The sequence below is a fragment of the Anoplolepis gracilipes genome, chromosome 3, assembly GCF_047496725.1.
Source record: "Anoplolepis gracilipes chromosome 3, ASM4749672v1, whole genome shotgun sequence".
NCBI lineage: Eukaryota > Metazoa > Arthropoda > Insecta > Hymenoptera > Formicidae > Anoplolepis > Anoplolepis gracilipes.
In genome coordinates, this window is record NC_132972.1 from 6543544 (window position 1) to 6563226 (window position 19683).

Here is a 19683-nt window from a genome sequence, read left to right on the forward strand (position 1 = left end):
AGGTGTAATCCCTTAAGAACACGTTTGCGCGGAAAACGATATGAGAAATCTTTGTTATAACGAACGTAAATTGAAAGAAACATAAAAAAAAAGTTTCTTACCTGTGGGCTGTAGTACTGCATGTAATCCAGCTGACTCTTCTGTTGAGCGCAGCTGGGCGGTGGTGGCAAGGTAGCGGTGGGATGAACGAGACCATGGGCGCCATGGGTGCCCACTTGAAGATGATGCTGCAGCTGATGATGGAGGTTCCTCTTGTCATCGCCGCTCTCGCTGCTCGTGTCGTGGTGTTGCATGTGCGGGTGGCTCAAGGACGTGCCGTGACTCTGGTGATACGAATGTGGGCTGGAGACCGTGACCGGAGGCGGAAGCTGGTACATCCCGGAGGTTTGCTGGTGGTCCACCATCTGCTGTTGCTGCTGCTGCTGCTGCTGTTGCTGCTGCTGAACGGCACAGGAGGACGGTTGTTGCTGTGGCTGCTGCCCGGACTGCCTCTTCGTCTCGTCGCCGCTCTCGCTGCTGGAGTCCCCTAAGCCCCCGCCGTGAGTCTTGTCCTCCCTCTGTCCACTGAAATAGCAAAGTGGCGTTTGCCTTTTAAAAAAAAGACAGCTGATCTTTCTTTTTCTTTTTTTTCCAAGATTTATATTTTGCATAAATGAAACGCGAAGCAAGTTGCGAACAAAGAGCAGCGGATTGGACGCAAGCCGGTTTAAATAAATTTTTATGTTAATTACGCCATTATCATACATCGCGTTTAAGCCGTTATGCTAATTATATCCTATTATGTTTCGCCGTTATCAAATGTAATCTTTAACGGTCGTTTCATATATCTATACCGTCTCGCTTTTATCCGCGCTCTTGCCTATGTTTGAAAAATTATTAATCCTTCACCGTGAAAGAATTAAAATATTATTAGTCCAAATCTTCTAATTATTTCAAGCGTCATTTTGTCGTCTCGTCGAATATCCCGCGCGTGTATCGAAGTTGACACAAATATTAATATACGTTCGTCATTGATCCCTCCTTATTAGTCGTACATTCTCCATCATTCCATTATGAAGACATCCCAGGAGCTCGATTTAATTGCGCTCGCGAGTGCGAGTCTCGCGATAATCCAGCGACGCCGATCGACTGGGGAATCGAAATAATATCGCCTAAGATAACACCAGCACAGGCGCGTAAAGTACCGAGAAAAGGGTATATCCAGCCTCTCCCGTACTTGTGAATTAAGGGCGGACATCGAGTGTAGGGAGGGAGAGTATGGTTTTAAAGAGACGCGCGACGGTAAGGAAAAGAGGACGCGAAGAAAAAAGAAGAGGGAAAAGAGAGAGCGAAGAGACGAGAGAGACGCTCCTGACGTCTCGTAAACTCAATTTAGTAAGCTGGACCTCCTCGAAGCACGTGGGGACCTACGGGTCCGACCAAGCTTCCCCCCTTCGTGTACCTCTCTCTCTCTGTCTCTCTCTCTCTCTCTCTCTCTATCTTTTTCACTCTCCCCTTCTTTGTCTATCTTCTCCAGGTACCCAGCAATCGTTAAGCGCTTGTTTTACAAGTCGTTTAGACGCGAGACCGGTGATATCGCACTGTTCAAGGCAAGTGCTGCGACACTTGTCTCTACGGGGTGTTTTCGAGAACCGGTCTTCGTGTACGAAAGAGAAATTACCGAAGTGATAAGAGAACACGGAAGACATCTCGAATATTGCAACTTTATAGAGTAAAAATTTATCACTGCAACGAGTTTCTGGAATATTTTATACAATTACGTAAAAAAATTTGAGCAAAAAAAAAATGTATATTCAGTATAATATATATTTAAATATAAATTAGTGTATGCATGGTTTTAAATAAATGTTCTAATTTTTTTAGACGTTACAAATGTGAATTTAAATAGATAAAAACAAGGATTTAAGTCAGCATATTGTAAATTTGAATTGCTTCGACGAATTCAAATAAGTTGGATACAAACAAATATTATCTTTATCAATGATAGCAGAAAAATCCCACTTAGCGGTGTAAAATTTATATTTTTTTGTTTATCGCAAAAGTACATAAAAATTAAAAAACCTTATCGGTATCAACTTTCATATAAATACGGTAAGATCTCAATTAATTGAATCTAATAAGAGAAATAGATATATTCTCTCTTCTGGGTACATAGTAGAGAATGACGTCTAAAACTGCATTTATCGCGTTGATCTTTTTCATATACCACCCCTTACGAGATGTTATCTATATGATTGTAATTATGTACTGGTCTCCAATTCTTGCACGCGAGAGATAAAATATCTAATTAGTCGAGACGTCGCTTTTTGTATTCTAGCATTAAGACGAGATTCTCCGGATACACCGAAACGACGTAGGACCGAGTCTATCGCATTGATCTTTTTTCGTACCACCCGTTACATGGTGGAACCTATAACCGGATGGAGGTGTCCCCAGGTATGCCTTATCTGTCCGTGGATCGCGCAGTAAATTTATCCGCGTTCCGTCGCACGGCCACGAAAAAGAACGGAATCTTTCGGGGTTATTATTATTTTCATTAGGATTTGTGACTCATCGCGTGCAAAAGACATTTATTTTGAAGCTGTGACACCTACTCCGTGTCTCGGGATCGACGCTTCTCTCTCTGTTCTTTTTGTTCTCTTCAGCGCGATTGCGTAGGAAGGACGTACAGGCTTTTTAAATGTTGGAAGCTTCGACATGATATGACTCTCTCTCTCTCTCTCTCTCTCTCCGAAGAGAATAATTAATAATTATCTCCGTGCAATTTATCATTCTGCGCGATATTTTTGCGCGAGTCTCTTCAATCGTCTTGCCTCTGTTATTTTCTTCAATTTTTTATATAACGATAAGCATCAATCTGCTAAATTTAATTAAGCATCTTGTTATCGTGAAAAATAATCGATCGCTGGAAAATGTGCACAAAATATTACAAAGAATCAGCGTTAATTCAATTTCAATGGTTCTTAATTAACAATGTTGCAAGCAACATTTTAATAGAATATATCTCTTTGTTAAATCTAATTAATGGAAATAAATTTTATAATTAAAAATTTACATTAAAACTAGTAAAATAAGAGATATTTTAATGTGTAAACGTTTACTTATATTTGTGCAATACATGTAGAAAAATAATAAATTTTTTATTTTAGACATTTCGTTTATGTTTCTGTCGCGCGCGCGTCCATGTCGAGATCAACGTTAAGGATTATAAAAAATGTCAGGAATGCGACGAGATTCTATCTGCGGATGGTTCTACGTGAGATGCCCGTTGTCTCACGAAAAGTGAACGAATCGATCTTGGCGACCGCCGCGGAATTTCCAAGTAAATCTTATTTACGAATCGACCGATTAATGAAACCGTCGAAGCCTTCGTCGATCATTATCTTCTTCGTATCATAAAGTTAAGATCAATGACTTTGGCTATTAAGTCATTGAAGAAAGTAAATCACATGAGTAAACTTTTTATAGCGAATTTAAATTATGCATATAAAATAATATTAATTACTCTTTTATACATTTATTTAATATTTCTTAATTAATTTTTAGTTATTATTTTATTAATTGTCTAAATTATCGATATACTATGTATTTGATGTAACATTAAGCAGTTCAAATGGAACATGTAGATTGAGATTTATGGAACAATGACCTTAATTCATGTTTCAGTTAAATCCATCTAATACAATTTAATTTATTCCACGTAATTTAATCTATAATCTATATTCAGATTAAAATCTGTGTGTAATTAAATTATATATTTTTTGGGGTTTCATATTTTCTTTTAACTCTTTGAGATAAAGTTGTTTTATAAATCTGCATTACGCAAGCTTCGGAAATGAGTGAGGTTGATAATGCAGCGTCAATCTAACAAATTACATCGCGTACGAGCATACGGCTTTATAGAATATATCTTTAATTGAGTAGCGCAAATTACGTATAAATAACTGAGGAAACGCGACGCCACAGCCGCTTATTCACGACGATCGATTGCGGGGTGAGAAAAGCGACCGTGTGTCTATATGTGAGTATTATATATATGTCATGTACATATAGTATTGTACGCGCGCGTGTGTGTGTGTGTGTGTGTGTGTGTGTGTGTGTGTGTGTGTGGATGTATATATATATATATAGGCTGTTGGGTATTAGCATAATTTCTAATTTAATTTCTCGATAAATTCCTGATCGCACGCTCGCCTCGAAATGAGATGCTATCGCGGCACCACTAATTCGCGTGTCTAAGTTTATATCGCCTGGGACCGGTACGAGACCTGATAGCATCTTTCCCCTCTTCTCTCTCTCTCTCTTTCTATACACTGTGGTTTCCTCATAAAATCGGATTATATCGGCTCTGTCGCCCCTGTGTTGTCGCACACTTTATTCCAGTCTACGTGCGATATCCCCCTGTAGAAACGAGTTTGGGTCAAAGTGCAATTGTAGACTTGTAACGAATCCCTTTTCTTTCTCTCCGTTTATTTCTCTCTCCTTTTCTGTCCTCTGACTTTTCCGTGTCATTAATAGTATATACAAATAACGAATAAAAGTTTCAAGTCTTTAAGAGCCGAATGTGATATATCGAGAAACATGCAATGTATATGAGAAAAATTTTACTGGACCTGGACCAACAACTTCTAAATCTACGAGTCAGTTTAATTTAGCGTGTTCTTCTATGTAATTTTCAAATTTATTTTTCGCATTCCAAAATAGCCCACGCAACCGTCGTGTTTCGCTCTCGAAGAGACCGCCAGTTTTGCCTCCGGGATTACTTAACTCGTTGAAGAAGGCAGAAAGGCAAACTCCGGGGTCTGTGGAGAGCAAATTGAAAATCGGCCGCGTCGTTTGTCGGCCTCGAAAGAAACGGCGGATTTTCCTGTGGAAACTCCGGAGGATGAAGGATCCCGCGTCCACTCCTCTCGGCAGGTGAGCGCGCCGAGGAAGTTACTGGCAGCTGATTCCATAAGCAGATAGAGAAGGAGAGTTTCCCGGACCTAAAATAATGGGAGGCAGCGTACCGTGTACACACTGTACGAGCCTCTGTTTGTAAACTATGGCTCTCGCCTTCTCTCTACCTGCAGGCTCTCAGATCTTGTTCGTGAAAACGTCCGAGCGAATTTCTCGCGCGGACTAAATTCACCAGTGCAAGAAAATCCGTCAAGGATTATAAATACTAATGTAATTTTGACAGGTTCGATTTCCGGTAAATGATATATAAGTACATCTTAAACTATAATGATGTTTCTACTACGAAGGGTAAACATAAAAGTCAAGATTTTCTTAAATAAAAACTGATATCTTCGCTAAAGAATAATCATAATTAAATTTAATAATAATTAATAATTAAAATTATATTCCACGTTGTTTTAAAATACTTGTATTATCATGTGGATAGTAAAAGTCAATTCTTTTCGCCGATGGATTATTATGCGAAAGATTTACAAAATTTAATTTATACATACTTCAATGAATAATCATCTGTAACAATGATTGATGAGCAAAGGTTTCGAATTTCATAGATTTCGCGCTGTATAATCGCGACACTAAAACGCTCGTTTTACGAAGAGTAGAAATTCTCAAATACAAATGAATTAGGAAAGAATTTACGACCTAATGTTCATTGATGCACGTCGGGAATTACTTCGATGATAAATGACGCGTCGCATTATTTTACTTATCGTGATTTAATATAATTTGACGTAATGAGATAATGCATCGTAAAGTATGCCAAAGAATCCGCATTCTCGTGCCAATTGTTGTACGCGCGAGTTTGAGGTTCACCTAAATTCGATTCAGAAATCAACAATATATCGAGGAACTGTGCCAGTTTTGCATAAATAATTTTGCAGTACAACACATCATGTTATCTCGAGGTAACAGGTAACTCGTAAATCCTGGTAAATTGCTTGCAATAAACGCTTAATTCTGGCACTAACAAATATTCTAAGAGAGCAAATCCAAGTGATTATTTCTTTAGGAGATTGAAAAATAAGCAACTGGTATTTTTTAATTTTTATATTATAATATTATAGTCTTATATTGTAGACCATAATCTTTTTAATTTCTCTTTCATATATTAATAATAATAATTTTTTAAAAAAGATTAAACAAAAATTTCATCGATTTTTATTCAAATATTTCAGATTTAAATTCTTAATATTAAATATTTTCTTTAATCTTCGAATTAAGATTATAAAAAGAAGTCTAGATAAAATTACATAAACAAATTATCTATTATCTACTTTGTGTGTGATGAAGAATTAATCTAATAAACGAAAGCTTTACACGTACATTTCTGTATGTACATATTAACAATGTATATTATTTATTATTATGACAAATAAATATTATAATCAAAAATTAATATTCTACATAAATTCATGTTACTACGAAAAAGTTTCCATGTCCGTATTATAAAGAACAATCTTTGTACAGCGTCAAGATTTCGATAAAAAATGAAAGCCCGTTCATTCCATTTCTTTTTTTCTATTTGAACAACACGCCACCAACCGTGGTGGTCGTCGACTCGATGGCCGGTCCAGCCTCGTTGTTTTCCATAGATCTATCAGAGACGCATCGTTATTTACGACGGATCGACGAGATTCCCGCAGGTAGGAGACGCGTCCTCCCGCGCGCTCCTCATATTAGGAAGCGCGCCGCGGCGTTAAAACGCTTTTGCTGTTTCGGGATTTTTTAATCCGGATTACGCCGAACCTGCCGGTATGTCGGTAGTTTTCGATGTACCGCGAGCGTGTCACACACGAGTGAATGGAGATCTCTGTCATCATCTCGTCTTGTCAATCCGTCGGCATCGTGCGTGAATCCCTTTGCTGAGGGGACCACGCGTGAAACGGATTTAATCCCGGAAGAAGCTCCAAAGGGACACCCAGCGCGAGTTCTCGATCCTCGAGATTTTTACACTCGTCACGTGTACAACTGACAAAATTGGACATACTTGATAACGATTTGATATCAAGTATGCAAAGTAGGAGATCCGCCAAAATAAAATTAAAAATATGTCAACGCGTAACAGAGATTTTATTATGTCTTATTTTTAAATTAATTCACGATATTTTATTTTACGAGAATTCTTATTTTAAAAATAGCAAAAAGAAGAGAATAAACAAAGTTTAGAATTACCTAATTTCGTGATTTCGAAGAATATATATAGTTCGAATTCTGTCTCAATTTGATTGACCGATTATACGTGATACGTATTCCCTTACTCTAATAGAAGGACGCGTTCACGGGCTGATCGAAGAGGATGAACGCCCAACCGCAAACCACCACAAAGGATTCGTCTGAGATTGAAAGGCGCCACTGAATGCGCAATGCCTCTCGACCGCCCTTTCGCCGAAGAAAAAAAAAAAAGGAAAAAGGAAAAACAGCGAGAGCGAGAAAGAAAGAGACTGGGCACGGCCATGTTGGATCGTCTCAGCCATTTTTGGGGACGAAAAAAGGCTGAGATAGGGAGGGGGAGGGAGGCTCGCTTGGTGAAAACCGCTTTGAAGGAGACCATGTCAAATCTGACAGCTCGCGGGAAGGGTCCACATGTGGGCACGTAAGGGCCGAAAGGGCCCGCCTCGTTCCCGCTGTCGTTGAAAAAGAGAACGAGCCGCTCGAGTTCCCCCCTTCATTCCTCCCTCCCCCCTGCCGTGATCCCTCGTCTCTTCCTCTTCTTCTTGTTCGGAACCGTGGGGGACAGAGGGGCATTCATTCATGCACGCATTCCCAGAATGCAACGCGCGTGCGAATGTGTCCGGTATACGCATGGGGCCCCTTGGAGAAGGGGGTCCGCGTGGAGGGACACGGCGGAGAGGATAGGACGACTATTTTCACTATGTGGATCTGCAGAACGAAAAACAAATCGAATCGAAGAAATGGTCGAGTACTATAAATACCATTTTTAATAATATAAATACCATATTTAATAATAGCAAAATATTTAAAAAATCTCAGTATTATTGTTATGTTAATTTTCTTCTTCTTAATTGTTTTTTTTTGTACTAAAAATGAAGAGTACATATATTATGTACGAGTTTTCGGGAGAAAATGAGAAGTGAAAAGGATCGCGAAAGAATATATTGCTTACGTAGAATAAATCTAGCTGTAGTTAAAAATTAATAATATATAGCCAATTGTAAAAAAAGTAATAATATACGATAACACTCTTTCAAAATTTATCTTGAAAAAATAAAAGTCGATCTTAGATTTGTAAAAAAATTTATCAAACGTGAGTCGATATACATAGAAAAATTCTTATAGATAGCTTCTTGAAGAAAGTAATAAAAGTAAAAGGAATATTGAAAAAAATCAAAGAGAAAAAGAAAAGAAGAAAAATAAGAGGAGTAGATATAAAAAAATATTGGTACACTCTCGAAAATTCAGTCTACAAGTAGAGCAAATGCGTAAATCTCTTTTTTAGAATGGTGTCGACACAGTTTCAGGAAAATAAACGCATTTTTACATCGTGAAAATTGCATAAGCCAAGTATCTTGGTTCGACCTTGGCGAGGTTGAGCCGCGCCCAATTCCCGCATACGAAGTATGACATGGAAGTGACGCGTCGTCGCGGAAAATTGCTCGACGTCTGAACGATTTCCTTGAGTCTGTCTCTCCTCTCTTGCCGCGGTCTTTCGAGAGATCTGTCTGTGATTACACAATCGATGCAAAAATATAAACGAATACAGAACTACGCGCAGTAAAATGAAAGATTTAGGCCGAGTAGCAATTATCAATTTCTTATCAATTTATTATCAATATTAGAAAATTTTAATAAGAATATATTAGCAAAATACATTAGTTATGTATAACATTATTTTTATTACACATATATATATATATATATACATATAATTAAAAAAATAAATATTGTATGTACACATAATCACGATACATTTTTTCCAATTTTTTTTCTGCGAGACAAATTTTTACAAGATAATCTGTCGTTTTAATTATTACGTCATAGTACGGCTTAATCAACGTCGAGAATTTGACATTTAGAGTCCAGAAATCTCGGAAGCGGATATACGGCGACGGCGACGGCGACGGCGACGGCGACGGCGACGGCGGCGCGTACATACGGCGTACGGCGTTGAAATGGGTTCTCTGGTTACAGACACGGGTAGCGCGCTGCCCAGACACCGTGCCCGCTGTAACCGTAAACCGGGGAATGGTACCAGTATTCGCGCAGCTATTTCGGGGCCACGTCGCGGCGTTACAATCTAAACGAGTGTCTCCTTCCGCTTGACCCGAAAGCATCTTTATTCACGCGCGAAAATTCACGCGACGAACACCGAGTCGCGTCGTTCTTTGCGTAACCGATATCAGAAAAATTCACGTGCTTCAACCAAACATCAATATGTCATCATGAGTCTCGTGGAGTTTTAAATAAAAACTGCTTTCACCCAAATCGTGATATGAATAATATAAATCTGCTGCGTGGACAAAATGTTATCAAACATTTGAATTAATCTAGAATGCAAATTGATTTTAATTAAGACGCTGGAAAATATATTTTATAATTAATAGTCGAAATCCTATACTTAGCGTTACACGATTAGTATAAAATTGAAAATGTCGATTAATATAACAAATTATGCATATATCATGCAGATCGGATTCAACATTGCGTGCATTATATAAAACTGAATATCAAAAGATTAATGTCTAATTTATAATTTATGTCATTTGGAGGAACATTAGGAGCATTAATTATATTTATAATTAAGCAAATCTATAATCTCATATGAAATATTTTATATTACACACACACACACACACATATATGTGTCTTATTTTAGGCTGTATATATATATATATATATATATATATATATATATACAGCCTAAAATAAGACACATAACATTAAATAAATAAACTTTTCTTTAAAAAAATAAATAAATTCAAATAAAATAAAATTCAAATAAATATCTAAAATAAGAGTTAGATTTTTTTTGTCCGGTATCGATTTAATCGTTTGAAAGAGAGATAAAGTCCTCTTGAGAGTATTTCGAACCTTCGAGTGATTAATGACGACAGACGCGACAGTAGCCAAAGTTAGCCAGTCGGACGCCATGCCGAAAGAATACGTAGAATGTACGAAGGGCGAGGTAAAGTAGCGCCACCCTCTTTGTGTCACTGACGAGTCTCTGCTTTTCAGAAGGAGTCAATATTGGCGCAGCCACCCCTGTGTCTAACCCTTATCGGCCACCCCCGCAGCCGTTACGCCCCCTCGATGCTGACTCCCCCATCTGTCCCTTTCCACATCCGGTGAAGGCACACTGTCCCTTCCAGAAGATCCCGCCACTTCGATTATTTTTAACCCCCTTATCCGCGAATCGATATGTACTCGCGGTTAATCAACCGTAGAATAATCGAATAAACGAAATTGTCTCGTTAAAGTTTGATGACGAATGAAAACTTAAGCGAACTTACTTTCCATCTTAAGAATCGGAAATGTAGATATTACATATGTTATAAATATTGTATAATCTAGAACGAGAAAGTATGATATGTATACATGACCAAGTACTATATTTGAATGTCATTTAAAAATATTAATAGATATTATCGAAAAATGTGGGTAAGATGGATTCATTAAAATTACGTGGATTAAATGTTAATAAAAACAATTGTTTTCGTTAAATCTTAATATAATCAGTTACACAAATGATAAAGTAATAAGGAAAAAGGCTCCGATAAAAATAAACAAAATAATAATCAGACTCGAGAAGCAAATAATAAATGTAAATGCAATATATTAAATTAAATATTATATAAATAATTCATAAGAATCTTAATGAATTAAAATTCACAAAAATAATACTTGTGACTAAAAACAAACACATGTTGTAAGTCACATAGAAGTAATAATGCAAAATATGGTAATGATACAAATTTTCGCTTTGATGTTTATTTGTTCCATGAGTGTTATTATTTTCTTTATTTTTATTGGTGCTGTTATTATTTAATTATTTGTGTAACGTGTTCCGTGTTATAATTTAACGAAAACAATTGTTTTTATTAACTTTTCATCTAATTAATTTTGATCAATCCGTTTCATTTATATTTTAAATAATAATTATTTTGTTTAATAAAGTAATAATTGAAATTTTTACATTCGTTAAAGTTTCAATATGCACATATTGATCACAATGAGGTGAAAAATATATTAGTAAAATAAACATTAAATCGTATTAAACATATAAATCGTATTGTATTCCATTTTTATTCCATATTACTGTGTAACTTTGTAAAAAGTGCAACGCGTTATATTGATATGTATTTTTACATCATTACACAGTAAAAGCATCGGAGTTACTGAAATTTAATCCTTACAAACTTTATCATCAAAATTGTAGAAATATAAAATATTGCTAAAAATTATCTATTAAAAATATCTCTCGTTATTATGATTTTAACTTGAATTTTATTTTTAATCTGCTTACTTTTTTTCTAATGATAAAAGACCGACTAAAATATAATTATAATACTTGTATAATATTTGTACAATACTTTTTAAATATGTATATATAATTGATAACTATCATTTCTTAACTATTTCTCTGATTTGTTCAATAGTCGTTTGTGTGCCATATATTTTCTATTAATATGTATATATTTTTTTATTTGTTTGAAAGTTAAAAATAATGTTACGATTATAATATAATATTAAGAATAATATAATTATAGCATAAAGGAGAGAATCTTTCCTCTCTCTTTCTTTCTCTCCGTAAAAATATTCAACAAGATTATAATTAAGTTTCAGATAAATATCTGTTAAAAATTGTTCTTTTTTTTCTTTTCTTTGCCACACATTTAGTATTACAATTGTCTCGATTAATTATCGTTTCTCTCATAACAGCTTTTATATTTTTGAAATTAGCAGTTTAATCATTATGCACGCCGCTCTTCTTTGTCCACGTGTAGAATTTTACAACAATGATACGGCGGATCATCGAGTCCGGTTCGTAGAAAACGTCAGAAGAACCGCACACGTCGCCCGATAAAACGTCGCCACAAACAAACGCGGTGAGCAGCCGGGCGCCTTCTTCTCTCCCGCGTGTGTTTCGCTTATGCGGCGCGAATAAAACGTCCGCCCTTAATCTAATCTAATCTAAAGTGGACAATCTGACGGTACCGGCGGCGAATAAGAGAGACGTTAATCTTCCTGCCAGTAGTTTCCAAGCGACGGCCATGGAGAACAATCTCGCTGCATTTGCAATTTACGGATTAATCCTTAATAAACCTAAACTAGGTAGATATCCTTACTAATGTACCAACCTGAATTATAAATAAATTTATCATTTGCATATGAAATTCATGTATTAAAAAAAACTACAATATAAAAATCCTAAGAATAATATTGATAAAAATCTAATCATATGTAGGGTAAACTAGGGTATGGTGACCATAGGCTGTAATTTTTTCAATAATCGTTACATAGTGCGCTTTTTTAGTCATTATCAAAGATAATCGATATTTACAGTAGTTTATGTGCATACATTATTCGAAATAATGATATTGTGAATCTTATATCATATTTTTACTTTGAACTATCTGCAAAGTTGTTCATGTGTCTACTAAAAGCTGTTATAACGTCGAATAAATTACAGTTAAGCTATCGTAATCGACGTTAGACATATTATAAAGATATGTAAATTGTTATATGACCTATAATTTTTATTTTCGTTTTCACTATTTTTTTACAAATATTATGGCCATCTTTTCGTCACTATGGTCATCTTTTCCTTAAAAGTTGGGTAAGATGGCCAATGCTTACGTTGTACTATTTTAATAATATAAAATTTCTATTAAATATTTCCCTTTTAATTTCGATAATATTACGTAATTTAAGCTTCAGTGAAGATAATATGCCAAACACTATTAAAAAATAACAAAAATAAAAGTATGTTTTTTTGCATTTTAAAAAACTATGGCCATCTTACCCAAGTTTACCCTATGTGTGAGAAATATTGCCCGAAATTAATCGCAATGACGTTAATGTTTTCGAACGATATAAAAAAGAAAACCGTTATCTAAGTATACTTCATATAATTTCTATATTTCATGGCACAATTGATTAATCGAATTGAGGTCAACGCAGAGGAGTCATCGCTTAGATCGGTCCGATTAAGACGATTTAAAATTTTAACAACAAATCGATCGCACGAGATAAGATTGTCGGTTGGTTGGAAATAACGTCTCTGTCTCTCTCTCTCTCTCTCTCTCTCTCTCTCTCTCTCTCTCTTGTGTTCTCTCTTCAGTTTTCTGTCCGCGCTGTCGAATGAAGGGGGAGACGCGAAGACGAGGATGAGGATGAGGACGAGGACGAGGGCGAGGGCGAGAGCGAGCGTTCGAGGGTTGGTACATTAGCAATGTTTTGTTGACATTGGAGAACAACGACGAAGCCATTACTGGCTTCTGCCAGTGTGATATAGCCCTTCGATCTATCGAGAAAGCCGGCAGACGGCAAACCCAACCATCGAAGCTGCTGTCCTATCTCTTTCTATTATCGAAACGCGTTACTATATCGTAAAGTTATTGTTGAAATTTTTATTTTAATTTCTACATTTTTTTAGAGGTCTATTATAATAAATAAATTTCAGGATCCTTGAAAAACCTTTAATATTTGCTTCAAAACATTCCGTAACTTTTACAATTTTGTAAGCTAATTTTGCTTCTATTACGTAGATTATGATAATATAATAGTTACGCGTATTTTGTATAACAAGTATATTCTTGTGACAATATATCCTTTATTGCGGGAATAAAACAGAAAACCATTGAGAAATTATTACGTTTTGATGTCTAAGCGTTCTTTTATATTCTCGTTTTAATGCCGATAATCTCAGCTAAATAATTTGACCAAAGAATAATAAATACGAGAAAGGATAAATTGGATGAAAGCTTTACGACCATGAAGGGAAAGATATCTGTGCTTTGCTTTTTATTTATTTCCAGCACCGTGCATTATTGTTCTTAATCCTTCAGAGCGTCACTTCGAAGATCACTGTGATGCCGACTTTCTATCAACGGGACTAGCGCAACAGTAATAAAGACGTTTTAAGCGCCATATATACAAACGTGACCGCTCTCGTAGAGAAACAGAAAAAAAGAGAGAGAAAGAGCAAAAAAAATATACACAACACGACCAGCGCGTGCGGCCGGCAGTTTATTTTGGACTGTGAAGAATAAAGGCACAATGCACTCGCGGATGCACCAGCATCCGTTCCCCCTTGCCCTCCTCGCCACTCTATGTTCCTTTTGTTTTTCGTTTCAACGATCGAAATCGACACATTTTAAGTGACATATAGCAGCACGGTGCGTATAGCGAAGCAGCAAAAATGATCCAACGTGAAACACGTGGCATTTATATTTTTCAAGCCGAATAATTGAATCGATATTCGAACAAAAAAAAAAAAAAAAAAAATTCGGATGCTCTTCAATCTTGAAGAGCAACACCGCCAGTTTTAACATTCGTTGCAACAAACCATCACGCTGGCCAATTTTTTTATTTTTTTTTTTTTTTTTTTTTTGTATCGGTAGATTTGTTTGAAAAGAGAAGCTCGAAGAAATAATTTTAAAAGAAACGAAATACCGTTCGCGTTACGCGTATTATCGATGATGTATGTTTTTTAATCGCAAGTATAATCATTAGCTTTCTATATATTTTAGGTAAGACTCGAAGTACACGAGTATACGTTATCGTACAACCGTTGCCGCATACATCGCGCATTCTCCATTTTGTTATTTATATATTATTTTTAGCCCCTAATCGGGATGAAAAAGTAAGCTTTCAGCGAATTAAAGTGGCGCAGAAGTGGCTCCTCGCGCTTGCAACGCGACACCGACGTACGTCGGAAAATTTCGAGAAGCAAGTCGGATTATCCGGCGGCGGCGCCGATCATCTTAATCAGCATCAACGCGCGTTATCTCGCGTTTGGGCGATCCACGCACGTTCCACCGTCATCGGATACCGAGTACCGAGAACAGCGACAGCGGTTCCGTTATCGTCGGCAGTGATGCAACTGCAACGACGGCGCCGTCGCCGCTGACGCACCCCGTTGATCGGTGACTCGTCCTGTCTCGTGCGTTTCTCAAAGTGCAGCGGATGCATTTCGCCGTGTGGAGGATGCTGACGACTCTGTATCTGGCTCGGCCGACTAAATAATCGCGCTGATAATTACGGGATTGAGAGAGAGAGAGAGAGAGAGAGAAGGGGGGGGGAGAGAAAGGATGCCCGCTCGCCCTTCCTCTTATCAACGTCGCTCGATTTTTTCGGTATGCAAAACATACCGGGATTTATCTCGACGTCTCATTGTTTAAAGTTCGTTACGACAGGAAGAGAGAATCGTGTGGGGATTAGGCGAACGGTGTTATATGTGTTTCGAGAATCTACGGTGTTTATATAGAGCCGATCTTATCTTTAACGCGATTTGGATCTTATATACTTCCGCTCGAGTTATGTTGTTACGCGTGTGTGTTTATAATCAGAATCGATTATATGAATTTATTTGACCGTTACGAGTCACAGTAGAGCGCGTGCAATTTTTTTTTTTTTTTTTTTTTTTTTTTCACAAATTGTTATATAGTTATGCACTATTGTAATTATGTACGATAAAAGGCATATAAACAGTTTATAAGAAAAATAGTTGGATGAGAATTAAATTATGACCCAGCAATTAATGCTAATTTATTGTTGTTCGTAATTATTTTATTATTGTAATTATTGTCATTATTGTAATATATTCATTATTGTTGATCCTTTCAACTCTCATTACTCGTGACAGAAATCATATCAAAAATTAACCATCTCCTATCACTTTAATAAATACGTGAAACACTGTTCCTCCAAACTATACACAGTTAATTCATTATCTCTTAAAATTCATTTCGTTCTTTTTTTTTTTTTTTACGGTCATAGCCTGTGTTTCATCGAGCGTGCGCGTTATATCGTGTTCAAACGAGTTAGTTAAATCGTTCGATAACAGCTCCCGGGGGAGGACTACGGTCCCGTATTTGACGTTTTTTGCCTGCTGCAGACGCCCACGAGACGCCCCTGTCCCGGGGGGGGAACACCGCCCCTGTGTGTACGAGATCGACTTAATTTCCGACACAGCGTGCGTGCGTTAAACGGCCAAATAATTACAGCCTTTTAATGTATTATTTATATACATATTATTCTGTTATTATAAATATTATAAACAGACATAAAGTTTTACTTTAACATTTTTTTAGATCAGTTCCTAGAATTTGCAGTATTTTCTTTAGCGGGCCTGATGACACGTGAATCGAAAAAATAAATAAATAAATAATTAACTTGTATTGTGTAATTTATTTCAGTGAATCTATAATTGATGTCACAGAATGATGGAAACTCTTTTGGCATTTCGTTAATAATCTTTAGGGCATTTGTTTGTAATAATAACAGCAATTAAGACATTAAATATAGTATATTCTATCGAATTGCTTCATAAGATTTTTTAAAATTATATTTTTATTTATGAAATTTTATACATGAGATGAAATATATAAATAATTAGGAAAATTTGCCGAGCAACTTAATAGCAATAGTAATTAAAGGATATAGATTTGTATTGATGAATACGATACATTTAATGTATTTAATGTTTAAAATTATCATTATTATCGCGTAATCAAACTTATTCTTGAAAATGAACCCATAGAAGAGTATCGTCTACTAAACAATATGTGTTTTAATCTTTCTGCTGATTGTATGTTAACAGGAGTATTAGCAAAGAGTGTTTTTATCGAAGGATATATAGATCCGTACGAATCGTGGTTACGATATCTTCTTGCGAGGGAGGAAGTGGGAAGCTCCACCGTGGCAGGGCACACGTCATACCACGGGGAACGTATCGAATTTCTTATGGCTTCTGTGTATTCCCATAGACAAAGGCAGGAGGTTAGAGATGCGTATGCGTCCACGAGGTGTTTCGCGAATTAACGTCCGCAGAATCAACACGCGTTCGAGATCGTCGACGAAATTCATTTTTGTAATATTGTATTACAATTATAGAAAACTATTCTGGTAAGTAAACATAGTCATTTTTTTATCGAAATTTGAACTGGATGAAATTTTAAACCGTGAATTAAAAAAAAGATTGTGGATTATTTTGATAGAAATTCTTACTTATTTATATTAGAAATGTTTGTACGCAAATTCAACCGATTATTACCGACGGTTAGACACGAAACATTATTAATTTCAGGTTAAAGTTCGCCCAGCAATTTAGAAACACTATTTATAAAAAGTCTATGGAAAATTTACATCGATAGATTTTATAGATATATTCGATCTGCTTTGGGAGAGTATCATGAATATATGCGCATATTATTTGCCACATATTAATTACAGAAAATTTTACAAAATACCCAAATTTTCGTGTACCACTTCAATATCGTAGAAATATATATTATTCATTTAGTTACTTGATCGGTGATCTCTTTCACATGTTTGTTTTTTCGAATTATTCCAACGAATTACTTTTTATAAATCGATTTGAAAAGAATTTTGAATAACTTTAATGTCAAAAAGAAATTTAAAGAATGTTACATTACATGATTATTATTAATCAAAATTCTTTATCACAACTTGATCTATTAGAAAAGTATAATTTCTTTCTTATTTTAGAATAGATAAAAAAAACAAGTAAATTTTGCGTGTGTAAATTAAATCTGTATAAAAATATATGATCAAGGATTCAAAACGACAGGTCTAGAATTTATATTCCTTTCGCTCATTTATCAGCCTATCGATAAAAGAATCATGCCTTAATATATTTTTTGATTATTCCAACGATTGTCATCGCGCCTTTCGCCGTTCACAATTCTACGTTACGCGAAAAAATTTACGAGAGATTGGCGGTTCTGTCAACGTGGCCAGATGGCCGAGCTGATAGTTATTTATTTATTATTCGCTCGCGGGAGAAGAGAGAAGGAACGGTCCGCGCGAGTATGCATGCGTGCGACACGATACTACGCGGCGGAAGGCATCGCGTTACGTACATAGTTATGGGGCCTCCGCTCGTTTCTAAAATCGGATGTAGAGCAACGACCTTCCAAACAACACCGGGACTCTCCTACGGGCGGGCGCTCTTATTCCGCGCAGAGACGAAAATTCCACACACTCTCTAACGTTCGTCAATTACACAACTACCGGGCTACTTCCATCCAACACTTAAGGACGCTGCTGGATCTTGTTTATCTGGCAAAGTATTTAACAAAACGGCGATTTGTTACGTCAAGAATTTTAATTTGATCTTTTATTATCAACAAATGTTGCTCATTATATCAGCTGCATATCATTTATACTTTGAGAATCGTTCCTGAGTTGATTTAATAGTTTTTCTTTTTTTCGTTTTTTTTTTATTCGTTTAATAAAATAATTCAATAATAACAGATTTTAATATAATTGAATTTTATAATAAAAATCGCGGACATATATTTGTAACAGAAAAGAGAAATGCAATTATATTTTCAATGGATATTTTGTTGCTTGTAATGTTTCTCCGACGTTTATAATTCTTTTCTCTTTTAACGTACAGTTGGATATTTTATTATTATACTTTAATTATATTTATTCAATTTATTAAAATATTTGTAGCTAATTATGTTCTGATGTATATATTGTAAGTGCCTTTGTTCTAGAGAATTTTTTCAGTCATGAAATACATTTCCGTTCTGTTTATCTTTTTTTTTCGAAAAGCATAGTATCACTTCGTTAAACTTAATTAACTAGAAATTGAAGCTTTTGATATATCAAAGACTCACCTATGCTCAGCGGCGCGGTCTCTCTGTCTTCGGTTTTTGAACCAATTACTGACTTGCGTGGTGGTGAGACCAGTGCTCTCGGCCAATTCTCGCTTTTCACGCGGCGACGGATACGGATTGGTGGCGTACCAATCCCTGAGGACGCTCCTGGACTTTTCCTTGAAACAGTAAGACGTTTCCTCGCCGTCCCAGATAGTGCGCGGTAACGGAAACTTACGGCGCACTCGATATTTGCCTGAAAGAAAAAAAGAAATATATCCTGCATTAATCTCTCTCTGATATATCACAATCACAAGTCGTTGAATTAATAGGAGTATTGATTTTAAACCTCCAGCTGGCATATATTTCATCTCAAGATTAAAATCCAGAATATCGTCGCGCAAATTTGTCATAAAAAAAAAAAAAAAAAAAAAAAATAAATAAATAAACCTTTTTTAATACATTTTAAAATTTCGATATATATCTTGATGAATGAAAAAACCGTATCGCGATCGCGAATTCATGGGATGAACGGAAGAGGAAGCAGCGGCCGTCCAATGCACTTTGGTTCTCTTAGCATGCGCTCAGAGAAGCGCGCTTTGTTGCTCCAACTTGTCTTTTTTCGGTGACGGATTTGGTTTCTGGGGCGAGCGCAACGGGTTGGCGTCGACGGCTTCACGCGCGTCGCTCGCAAATAAGATCGAGCGAGTAAAATAGGGCCAAGTCTATACCGCTCATTAGCTCGAATTGCATTTGGTAATAACTTACTCCGTTTGGCCGTCCGTTAATGTTGAAATCGTGTATGCGGCATTCACCTCATCACGCGCGCGCGCGCGCGCACGTGTTATTAATCGCCGCGTGCAATAAACATTAGCGCGAAAATAAACGTGGCGCCCACGCAACGTGAGATTCAAAC

At 36.3% G+C, this 19683-nt stretch overlaps 1 protein-coding gene across 4 annotated transcripts in view; it reads right to left on the reverse strand.

Annotated features, from left to right (window-relative positions):
* The window catches only part of So (SIX homeobox 1 protein sine oculis), a 50253-nt gene that overhangs the window by 21699 nt on the left and 8871 nt on the right, over positions 1 to 19683 (reverse strand). For all 4 annotated transcript variants that reach the window (XR_012046424.1, XR_012046423.1, XM_072889245.1 and 1 more), the window contains exons 3-4: positions 18789 to 19023; positions 102 to 564 (exon numbers count right to left, since the gene is read on the reverse strand). Coding sequence is in view for 2 of the 4 variants with exons in the window: in XM_072889245.1 (XP_072745346.1) it covers positions 102 to 564; positions 18789 to 19023 (698 nt within the window). In the remaining 2 variants the exon portion in view is untranslated. The remainder of the gene's footprint in view (positions 1 to 101; positions 565 to 18788; positions 19024 to 19683) is intronic.